The sequence below is a fragment of the Carlito syrichta genome, unplaced genomic scaffold (genome assembly GCF_000164805.1).
Source record: "Carlito syrichta isolate Samal-C Ts95f unplaced genomic scaffold, Tarsius_syrichta-2.0.1 Scaffold288275, whole genome shotgun sequence".
Classification (NCBI taxonomy): Eukaryota; Metazoa; Chordata; class Mammalia; order Primates; family Tarsiidae; genus Carlito; species Carlito syrichta.
Genome location: NW_007232371.1, coordinates 130,625 through 142,482, shown reverse-complemented (window position 1 = coordinate 142,482; position 11,858 = coordinate 130,625). Strand labels below are relative to the sequence as shown.

General features: G+C 57.2%; 1 protein-coding gene across 1 annotated transcript in view; it reads left to right on the top strand.

Annotated features, from left to right (window-relative positions):
• KAZN (kazrin, periplakin interacting protein) overlaps nucleotides 1-11,858 on the top strand; it is a 142,358-nt gene that overhangs the window by 100,720 nt on the left and 29,780 nt on the right. The window contains exon 8 of the mRNA XM_021710195.1: nucleotides 5,942-6,215. Coding sequence (XP_021565870.1) covers nucleotides 5,942-6,215 — 274 coding nt within the window. The remainder of the gene's footprint in view (nucleotides 1-5,941; nucleotides 6,216-11,858) is intronic.

The window sequence follows — 11,858 nt, the reverse complement described above, 5'->3', positions numbered from 1 at the left end:
GGGGCCGAGGGTGGCCGGGGCGGGCCGTGGACCCCAGAGCTCGCCTCTCCCTCCTCCCCGTCTGTCTCTGCCTCCCCGTCTCCCGCCCCGCATGGAAGCGCCCCTCACCGCCTTCCCACCCAGAGCGCCCACGGGCCTTTCTCGCTGTGTCTATTCGCCTGACATGCAGAACACGACCTCTGGGAGCAGGATGCCGACTGTCAGGGTCCCCCTCTTTGGGCCTGTCTTGGGAGAGAGGTTGAGTCCAGGGCGGGGCGGCGAGGGGCCCTGGGCCTGAGGCAGCGCCGGGAGGCTGCACCAGCTCGGCCCTGCGCTGTGTCTCACCCTGGGTCGGCTCTGCACGTGGGCCACACGGGCCACGGGGCAGGCGCCCACCCCAAGGGGAGGGCCGTTGGCAGCACGGTGTCCAGGACCTGCGCCCTCCCCGCTCCCGGTCCTTTGACCGCCCATAGCCTCTCTCGGGCTCCCTGGGCTCTGTCCTGGGTCCCAGCTCACCCGGGACGGGAGGGCCGGCGAGAGCATCACCTGCCTGGGGAGTGGCGGTGGTCCCAAGGAGGCCTCACCAGCGAAGGGGCCGTGTGCGTTTTATCGGGAGGGAGGAGACACGCGCGGCTCAACCAGGTCCGCCCCAGCCCTGCAACTCAGTCCCTTTTCTTTTGCCCTGCCAGTCCCGGCTGCTCATCCTTAACCACTAACAGTTCAGCCCGCAGCTCTAGACAACAGTAGTCGCGCTTTCCGCTAACAGTGACGTTCTCAGCTCTTAAAGAAAGCAAGACGTGGCGAGTTTTCAGTACGCTAAAATAAACGATTTTAAAATGACCGAGAGTCTATCACACACATACCCGTGTAAAAAGGTTGCAGATGCAGGGGCATCTCTGTGGGAACGTGTGGGGCATTTTGTCCAAAGTCTCTAAGACAGACAGAGAAGCCGCGGCTGCTGCTCCCTTCCCTCTGGCCTGGCCCAGGGTCAGGAGAGAGCAGGTAGGGGCCCTCGTGGGACCCCCGCCCTGCACTGGCCCAGCTGTTCAGCAGCGCGGGGGTGAGGGTGGCAGCAGCCGTGGCTGGCCCCTTTCTCTGCCGAGAGAGATTTTAGAAAACACTCATCTCCCCGAATTTCTCTTTGGTTGGTTTTGATTGTTTTCCCTTTACTTACAAGAAAATAAGATGGCAACCACTCCTGGTAACAATTTAGTAGTTCCTTTCATTTCAGTTTTTGTAAATTAGGAAATAATTCTAAGAGTTACTAAGGATGATTTATTTAAGAGAACTACGTCAAATAGCGAATGAGTTATGGGTAACATTAGATGAAAATAACCTTTCCCATGGGAGAGGTTTCTCGAAGGCATGGATGCAAATATAAAATATTAAAAAATCTAAATAAAGCTTATTTTAAAATATGATGGAATTCTATGTTATTTGATTGCTTCTATCTTGCTCTGGGCGGGAGGCTCTGGCCGGTTTGACCTGCTCCTTGGACCCCAGGGCTGGGTCCCAGGGGTGACGGAGGCCGAGGAAAGCTGGCTGGATTCGGCCCTCGAGGGACCTCATGGGGCAGCCTTCCAGAAACATGGGGCCTCTGCCTCCTGCAGTGTGGAGAAGCTGTCGGCCTGCAGGGCTGCCCTGAGGTCCTAACGCCCACCCACGCTGGCACCCCGTGTTCTGCAGCTCAGGGCCCCAGTCAGCTTTCGTCTGCTTCCTTCCCCGCCGCGCTCCTTCCAGAGACCCACGGTGGAGCCCTTGGGGGCCCTTACTTCTCGCAGACCTCAGTGGCCTCCACACCGTCCCACATTCCCAGCCTCCCTGGGGGACGCGGAGGAGCTTACGGGAGACAGGGAGGGAGCCATGGCTTCCTTGATTGAAGCCAGAATGAGCCAGGCCTTCGGAGGTCCCAGAGGCAAAACCTGGGTTCTCCCAGCGGGCTGCCACTGCAAGTCCCGAGAAGAGGGTGCCCAGACAGTCCCAGACCTGGACACGGCCAGTGCCCTCTGCCACCCTCTCCCAACTGAAAGAAACAGTTCTCCAGCAGGAAGACTGGCCTTGTCACGCCCCGCCGTCTCTGTTGGAAGAAGGCAGAAAGCTATGTTCTGTGTAGACTATGCCGGAAGGTATGAAATGGAGGACACCCAGGCAACGAGGACACAGGTGGATGCGTAGAATTGGGAAGATCAGGAAAGCTCAGGACCACTAGGAACCCAGGGTCATTTACCCCAGCAGTGCTCAACCTAGCCACAACTTAGGAAAATACCGGCGCCAGGTCATACCCCTGGGATCAGAGTATACTGAAACCTCCTCCAATGATTCTAAAGGGACAGCCAGGATTGAGGACCACGGGGCTGATCTGCATGCCCCTACTCCCCTCTCCCTGGCCCTGCGCAGATATCACTAATTGATTGAAGAGCCCTTTCTGCCCATCCCAAAGTGTCCCTTGACTTCTTAAGTTTCCATAGCCTCAGACAACCACTGCCAATCAATTAGAGTTGGCTATGAGGATAAAGCCAATTTTCCATCCCGAAACTAGCCCAACCCCTCGTGCTGGAGAAGGAGAAAACTACCCCGAAGAGGAATGACTTGGCCAACATCCTTGCTGTTGTGCCTCCAGTCCTGCAGCCTTCTCAGGGGCTGGGTCACACCTTATTCAGATCTCTGTAGCTCCACGCAAAAGCCACAGTACCTCCCTGGTTAAAAGAATCTACACAGGTTGTGCACTGCATTACTCCAGAAGGTGCCACGCTCCAGGCTGCTGTGTACATGGTGCCTTGCATTGTTCAGTGCACAACCTGCATGACTGTACTCAAAGGCACTTTCTGTGTGCTCTCCCTCCTGTGCTGACAGGCTCCAACAGATGTAACCAATAATAACAACAATAATCATACCTAACATTGATTAAACCTTTACCATAGTCCAGGACCCCTGCTGTGCACCTGACATGTATTAACTCGGTTAATCCTCCCAGCACCTTGTGTAATGGGTTAGAAGACTGAGCTCAGGTAAACCGTCCAGGGTCACAGAGCAGGGAACTGGTGGAACTGGGCGTCCAACTTAGGGGGCCTAGCTGGTGCCCTGGGACACATCTTGGGGCTTCAGCCGGCCTAACTTGAAGGTCTCTGGCCAACAGTAGCCTCTGCACAGAAAAGCACTGCCTCACTTTGTGACTGATTTGATTCCATCAGCCTTTTCCTCCCAGGCCCAGAAAGGTCCCCCAGCCCACCAGAGAGGAACTGGGAGGGGAGGGGTGAGAGCAGAAAGGGGGTGTCCACACTGCTCTCCATCCTTCCTGGCCAAGTCAGGAGCTGGATGGCCTACATTTGCCAGGACTAGCTCCGCCCTCAGCCCCCAGCCCCCCAGGAGGCGTGTGGCGCCCCTGCCAGCTACAGCGTGAGCCCAGGAGCTGCCCACCTGTGACAGATGGCGTGGGCACAGCTCGTGTCCCTCAGCCTGGGCTCCTGGAAACCCAGGTGGGGTGGGGCTGACCATGGGGACCACCAGCCCTTTTAAAAAAAATACCTCTGGGCCCTGTTGCCCAAAACTGCATTTTCACAAGACGGACCCCACGGCCTCCCCAGATGGCTCTTAGGCTTTTCAACTGGAAACCCCCTCGGGTGGGGCAGGATGTGCCCTGGTTCCCTCCCTCCCACCTGTTCCTGTTTTCAGTGGAAGAAGAGACTGATGATGATAAAAAATCATTAGGGAGCACATTCGTTTTTTCTGCAGATTACCAAAGGGCAGACTCGTAATTCTACATTTGTCAAGGAATGCCCATTACCTTAAAAATTCTTTAGAAGCCTGCATGTGAGAAGTTGTTTACATATCAGAGTTATGGCACACCACCCAGGAAGTGTCACTCTACAGGCAACTTGAGGGTCTGACTGTAGCTGGGCAGCCAGGGTGTGGCCATGGCACCGTGACCTGCAACCCCAGGACGCCCTAGAGCCCTGTTGCTGGAGTAGAGGCTGATGCGCAGCTCTGCCTCCAGGGGGCAGCAACCAGCCCTGGGAAATGACCTTTAAGAGGCCAGGCGTGGTGGCTCACGCCTGTAGTCCCAGCACTTTGGGAGGCTGTGGTGGGAGGATTGCTTGAGCCCAGGAGTTCGAGACCAGCCTGGGCGACAGTGAGACCTCATCTAGCCGGGCATGGTGGCGCACTCGTAGTCCCGGCTACTCGGGAGGCTGAGGTGGAAGGATCGCCTGAGCCCAGGAGGTCAAGGCTGCCAGATTGCATTCTTAAGGATGTACCAGTAAGTAGCAGTGATTTGCACCAATACCAGAAAACCTGTGAAATTGACTGCTATGCTCCCAGATACCCCAAAGAAGGGTTTGGTTTGCCTGTGGGAAGTCCTCTGTGCCCTCCAGTGGGCCCCAGGCCAGCATCCAATTTCAAGCAAGTTGTTGGACCTATGAGCCTCAGTGTACCCATCTGTAAAATCGGTTTAATACACTCTCCCTCCCCAATAGGCTCAGAAATGAGAGCTGAGTGTGTTTTGGAGACTAGAACGGGCTGGACCCACAATTTGTGTTCCCGTGATTTGTGACATGTGGATTAAAGTCCAACAGGAGGTAGGAGAGCCCAACAATGGCTTCATCACAATCTGTCCCTGAGGGTGAAGGCATCGGGCTGCATAAGTATCAAGACCCTCCAGCCTCCAGGGTCTTCATACCAGGGTTGCTCCAGAAGAGAACCCAGGCGGCTCCAGCTTGAGTTTGAGGCTGTTGCCCTAGAATTCCCCAGCCCTAACTCTCTGGAGGCCAAGTAGAAACCCACTCGCTGCCACAGCTGCCATGGAGGGAGGTCTAGCCTCAGGCAAGCCCTCAGGCTGCCCCCATGGCCGGCAGAAGGCCCAGGGTCAGCGTAGGGGTGGTGCCCTTGCAGGAAAACGGGGGGGGGGGGGGGTCAGTGCCCAGGGCAGCCTGGTCTGGCATGAGGCCGCCCCACCTAGGGAGTGTTTCCTTTGTGCTGAGCCCCTTCCTGAGCTCTTGCGAGAATATTCACTCAGGTTGTCCTTCCAATGACTCTCCAAGGTACATATCATCCCCCACCCCCGGCACAGAGGAGCATACTGAGGCACAGAGAGGTGAAGGTCCTGCCCAAAGTCACACAGCGAGGAAGAGGCAGACCTGGGACTCAATGCCAGCAGGCAGGCTCCAGGGGCCGGGTTCTTGGTCACTCTGCTGTGCAGTCTCAGATCAAACACTGTCCCCTCTCCTTCCCCTCCCCCCGACCCCCCGTGGGGTCTGTAGATCAATAGAAAACTTCAAAGAACATCAGAATGAGAATCTCATGGGTAGGATGAGGCCAAGCCTAAGTAGCCCAGCTCTTTAGGGCTCTGCTTCTCAACCTCAAAGAGGAAGAGATTGGAATAAATAGGAGGGTGGCAGAGTGTGTTCCATGGAACCCTGAGAGGCTCCTTGGCGCCCCGTCAAGGGACTGTCATAGCTGGGGAGAGAACTAGCTGGCTGGGATCGAGCCCGCCTTCCCAGGAGCTCTGGGCTTTTCTGTTACACAGGGGACTTCACAGAAGAGTCTGAACGAAGGGTCCCATCGTAGAAAGGGTGACCGAGAGAAAGGAGGCTTAAGGACCAACCGCAGGGAGATCAGTCAGTCGTCCAACCTGACCAGGCCTTGGGCTTTAAAGACACAGCTTCCCAGGCCCTGCCCACACCCACCTGATCTGAGAGGTCCAAGGGGAGAGGCCCCAGGACCTGTGTGTGTGGGACAAGCTTCCAGTGTGGACTCAGGAGGCTCCATGGTGGGGGGGGGCAAAGGTCAGGGTGCCATGCCCTGCCCACATGCTGAAGTGCAGACTTGCCCAGGGCTGTCCTGGGTAGGTTGGGACCACCTCCCTGGGCCGCCCCAGGGTCCCCGACGAGGGAAGAACCTGGCCTGAGCCAGACTCCAGGCTGCCCCATGAGACAGCCTGAGTCTCGGGCCTCGCTGGACCCCGCAGGGCAGAGAACAGAGGGCACCAGCTTGTGGGGACCCGCGCCTCACGTGGGCCTCGGAAGCCAGCAGCAGCGCCCCCAAGAGCGGCACAGAGAGGCTCCCTGACGAGATGCACAGCCAGGAAGGGGCAGAGGAGGGGGCCAAGCCCACGGAAGTCCGAGTTCTGAGCAGGAGGTCCACCCGGCTCCTCGTACCCGCAGCCGACGACCGTTCTGCCCAGTGTGGGGTGGACCTGTGGGCCTTGCCTGGGGCCTGTGGTGTTCCAGGGAGCCTGGACCGTGAGCCCCGAACTGGGAGCGAGCCAGCCTCAGATGCACCCTGGGACGTGGGCCCACAGGCCTCTGCCCAGCCTTGCCCCGAGGGTCCTGAGGAGACCAGCCTTCTCCACCGGAAGGAAGCCCCCGGCCCAGCACCCTCAGGACCTCTGACCTGCTCTGGACTCCTGGTGTTCCGCTTGGTCAAGGACTCACTGTGTGACCACAGGCAAGTCAGCCTCCCTCTCTGGGCCTCAGGTTCTCTAAACCGGCCAGGGTAGTGTGGCCTGTGGAAGCTTAAGAGTCCCCGGGCTTGCCTAGAAGGCAGTCAGCAAGGGAGAGGCTGCAGCAGCCTTGGTAGAGGCCACCGCCCTGCCTCCTGCCTCCCCTGACTGCTCTCTGCCCCCGAGCACCAGTTTATTCTAGTTTATTCAGCCTTAGATACGAAGGAAGGTTCTGTGGCCTTGAGGCAGCGTTACGGCAATGAGAAAACCAGGGTCAGATCCTCCCTGAGCTCCCTCCGGGGTGTCAGGCTGTTTCCAGGACAGGCGGGGGACATCAGGGAGTGGAGGGGGTCACTCCCATGGTCCACCCCCACCCCCAGCCCAGGGAGAGGCAGAGGGAGCCCCTCCTCTACAAGTCTCTGTTAGATGAGGCCACACACATCCTCCCCCAGCCCCCCAGGTCACACCCTTTACAGTTTGCCACGCCCCGGAGGGTAGACTCCTGGGTTTCAGCCTCGGGGATAAGGAACTGTCAGGTAGGGCGGCCGCAGTGTGACGGGAACTAAGACACATAAGAGCCTTGGCACCATGGATGGCACTGACCGTGATGGTGAGGACACTGATAACCATCTTATTTCAGGCTCTCCCGGCCCCTTTGTACAGATGGGAGGACTGAGGCCCAGTGAGCTCAACAACTTGCTCAAGCTGCCAGGACCAGGGGAAGCAGGAGCTTGGAGGCTGCGAGGGCTCTCGGGGGTCTCCTACCTGCTCCCCTCCTGTGCAAGTGGGTGGGGCTTATCCACATTTGGGCAGGGCATCAGTCTGTGGGCCAGGTCCAGAACCCAGGATGCCTGACTCCCTAGCTAGTGCCTCGAGCTACCGCAGATCATAAGATTCAGCTGGAAAGAAAACCAAAAATCCCTGGGTCCGTATGTTTTGGAATCACTGCGTCGTGTCTCTACCCCTTAGAGACTGGCACTGCGCCTTAGCTTATTAAGGCTCTGATAAGTTCTGCAATGAAGAAAAATAGTTCTTATGTGCCCACAGAACTATCTGTGCCTTTTAGTTTCGTTCGATGCGTCACCTGTTTGGGACAGAGGACATCTCCTGGCCCCTTAGTTCCAAGATTCTGTGCTTGGAAGTGCCATGGGGGTGAGTCTATTGGTGGAAGGCCCAGAGAATGGGTGCACCCGTGTTGCCAGGGCATCTGGCCCCGTCTGCCCTCTCGAGCACGTGTCACCCTTCAGCGGCTCTGAGCTGCCTAATTGCTTTCCCAGGGGACAGGCCAGGATGTCAGAGTCACATCCGCATTGACTCCTGCCTGCCCAGGCCAGCTCCCTCCCTCCTCATTAGGAGGCTGACATCTCCAGGGTGATGTGGAGCTCGTAGCCCAGGGCACGTGGCCAGGAGGGTTGAGGCAGCCTCTGACAGCTGTCACTGTAGAAACCAGGGCTGTGGTGACAGGGAGGAGACTCGTGACAAGCCAGGGGAACCCCAAGGGCCCATTCACGAATGGAGGGTCAGAGGCCACAGGCCTGGGTCACCAGCAGCTGCGCGGGCGTGTGGGTCAGCTCCGAACTCTGTTGCTTTGTGGATGTGTGTGTGCAGGAGACGCAGGCTTACCTCGGTGACAACAAGCGGCTGCAACTGACCAAAGTCGGCCTCCCACAGGGAGGGCCAGACCCAGGCTCTGGGAGTCAGTGCTTACCAGCTGTGCAATCCTCAGCCAGTCATTTAGTCCCTGCGAGCCTCAGTTTCCCCCTCTTTCCAATGGAGATAAAACACCTTGGCTGCAGCAAAGACGAGGCCACAGGGAGCGCCGCACAGCCCGACCCGTTGCGGGTGTCAGTGTTGTGAGCCCCCCGCAGGCAGGACAGCACCAAGGAAGGCTGGACTCCGGCTCTGAGTCCCGGCTGTGCGCAGATCAAGTGGCTTCTCTGAGCCCCTCTCTCCTCTTCTGTAAAACGGCCTGTGGGAGCCCTGAGTGCCCTCACAGGAGACATAGTGGGCTTGTGCTCAGACCTGAGAGCACCAGGCAGGCGTCAGCCATGGAAGATGGTGAGGCCCGCGGGGTAACACCCACAGCACCGAGTCCTGGGCCACAGTGACAAGGACCCCTTGGTGAGCTCTCTCACATGCCAGCACCGGCTGGGCCTCTGCATGCCCCGTCTCAGAGACCAGGGGACCCAGTAAAGGTAGGCAGCACCACATGCCCTGTGGCCAGGAAGCCACTCCGCTGGCTCCCAGGGGCTGCTGGGGCAGGGCCCGGTGTCTCCAGAACTCCTGATGATCGAGAGACGCCAATAATGTCACATGACATACCCGAGCCTTCAATACTAACAACTCACTTTTTAAAAATTTAGTGTCCTCTGGGGGAAAAAATCCCACGGCCCCAGTTTGCCTCCGGGCCCAGGGCTCTGCCACCTCGGGCCTCTCTGTCCCCGCCCCCACCCTATGGGCATGTCCGGCTCTGGAGGCACCTGGTCGGCCCCTTTGGGAACCCCCAGGCCTGCCCGGCCGTGGGCTCCCATCTCAGCTGGGCACCGTCCCCTTCAGCAGAGGGCCATCCTGCCCCTCCCCCTGGAAGTCGGGCCACTGCATCCACACACATTTCTGAAGGCAGCGTGGTGTCCCTGGGCTTGGCGTGTTTGGAGAGTGGCGGAGGAGAAGGGAGAGGGGTCTTCCCCCAGCACTGCCCTCAGAAGCCCTGAGTTGCTGTGGGAATCCTGAGTCCCCTGCCCCCATTCTGAGCTGGGCTGCGTGAGTCCTGGTCAGCTACCTGCAGCCAGGTGGTGCCAGCGTTTTTCACGGCTCTTCTGGAGGCTCTGGGACTCAGAGATGGGACTGGGGGCCTGACAAAAGGGTGACCCCACACCTCCCAGAAATCCCGGGGGCTGCACCGTCATCACCATGTACAGCAGCTGACCTCAGAGGCCCAGGGATGCAGAGAGGGCATCGGAATGAGGACTGAGGACAAAGGCTGGCCTCGTGGGGGTGCGGAGGGAGCAGGGTGCGTGATGAAAGCTGATATGACTTGCTGACGTGTATATATATGTTTTTTGAGTCAGGGTCTCACTCTGTTGCCCAGGCTGGAGCGCAGTGACACAGTCACAGCTCACCACAGCCTTGATCTCCTGGACTCAGGCGATCCTCCTCCTCCAGCCTCCCAAGTGGGACTACAAGTGCCACCACGCCCGGCTAGTGTTTGGGGTTTTTTTGTAGAGATGGGGTCTTGCTATGTTGCCTAGGCCGGTTTCAAACTCCTGGGCTTAAACGATCCTCCCGCCTCAGCCTCCAAAGTGCTGGAATGACAGATGTGACCTACTGTGCCTGGCCTTGCCAATATGTATTGAGTGTCAACTATGCCAGGCATTTGGTAGGCACTTTGTGGACACTCATTCAACCATTCAACAAACACTGACTGAACACTTCCTGCGTGTCAGGCTTGGGTTGGGGATGCAGATGTAAATGACAATAACACGGTGTCCTATCAGAGTCCTCATCAAAATCACATCAAGTATGGATCCCTGTCTCTACTTTACAGATGAGGAAACTAAGGCTCAGAGAGGTGGCACAAGTAGCCCAAGGAATAAAAGTCCCATCAGTGATGGAACCAGGACAAGCATTGGGATCCAACTGTCGCATTATGTGCATATGATTGAAACTGATAACTTATGAACTGTTCTCTGATTTCCAGAATTTTAGTGCTGGAGGGAGACAGATGTGAGGGTGAAGGGCTTTAGTCCCCATTGAAGGAGGTTACCTAGGAAGGGAGGAAGACATGTTACAGAGAGGGCAGGAACTCCCTAGGACCCTCTGCCTCCTGACATTTCCTCATCTGAGTCTCTGAGTCATGAGAACACCCCCGTCTCAGCCTCCCGGAGGCTCTCTTCCTTTTGAAGGAAGTTATATAAATACTACTCAGAAGCATGTTTGCTGGTCCCCAACCAGCCTTTGTGCAACCAGTCATGAATGTCACTCAGCACCAGTTTAGGAAACGTCCAGGAGGCAGGTGCAAAGCCTTTCGAGGGAGGCCGGGGGTTAGACAGTTTGCATGAATCATTTAAGATGCTCCCACAGAAGACAGCACCTCCACGTGCCTCACCCCGGGCTGGAGGCTCAGGACCCGACCTAGTGGTAGATCCTGTGTCCTGGGGGGCAAGTGGACAAGGAAGCGCCTGGCAGGGTCTCACGGCCATCACAATGACCACAGGGGTTCAGGGTTCAGGAGAGCAGGACAGCTAAACCACAGAGAAACTAAGCTGTGCAGACGCCTGAGAAGGAATGCTCATGGGGGAGGGGCTCTATCCAGCAGAAGAGGCCAAATGGCTTGAAAATCTCTGAAGGGGCCAGGCGCAGTGGCTTAGTCTGTAATCCCAGCACCTTGGGAGGCTGAGGCGAGAGGATTGCCTGAGCCCTGGGGGGTTCGAGACCAGTCTGAACAACTTGGTGAGATCTCGTCTCTACAATAAATCACACACACACATACACACATGCACAAAAAACTAGCCAGGCATGGTGGCGTGCGTCTGTAGTTCCAGCTACTTGGAAAGCTGAGGCAGAAGGGTCGCCCGAGCCCAGCATGTCGAAGCTGCAGTGACCATGAGCGTGCCACTGCACTCCAGCCTGGGTGACAAGAGCGAGACTCCAACTCAAAAAAAAAAAAGAAAATCTCTGAAGGGCACAGCTGGGGCCCACACACCCCAGCAATCCATCATTCCTACTCTGCTCCCCAGAGCTGTCCAGACGCACACCTGCTCGGCCTCTGCGTAGGCATGTGGAGAGGAATCACTTTCTTGCCTGGGCCCTCTGCTTAAAGAGCCCCGCTCGCTTTCCATGGATCTAACCTTTAAAGACTACCCACTGGCAGAGAAGTCGGCCGGGAAAACATGTCAGAAAAGAGGAGTCCATGTGGGAAAACATGGATTTTGGGCTGTCGTTACAGATTAGACTACAAGAAGGACTTCCCGAATGTGAGTGCCATTAAGGCAGTAGAACAGATCCGCAAGGAGGAAAAAGGAAAGTTTTTGATATATATTTTAAAGCGTGAAGTCATTGTCAGTGGATAACCGTGTGTCCGCCTTCCTGGAACCTCCTCTTAGCATCTTTCTCCTAAATCTGTAAAATTACAAATACTTGCCAAGCCCATGGGAAATGCCTGCAGAGCAGGGCAGGGCCTGGCTAACTCCAGAAACTCAGTGCCTGTGCCCTGAGGCTCTGGAAAGTTCTCAGAGTGTGGGAGGAGGGGCTGGCGGAGGAGCCTGGGCTCTGAGGTCAGGCAGGGTGGCTTTGTGGGACACACACAGTCAGCACAGCCTGGGCCTCTGCCTGGCAGCAGCACAGAGATGAGGGTGAAGATGAGCTTGTGATCTCTTAGAAAGATAAAGGGGCCAGGCTCGGTGGCTCAGCCTGTAATCCCGCGCCTTTGGGAGGCTGAGGTGAG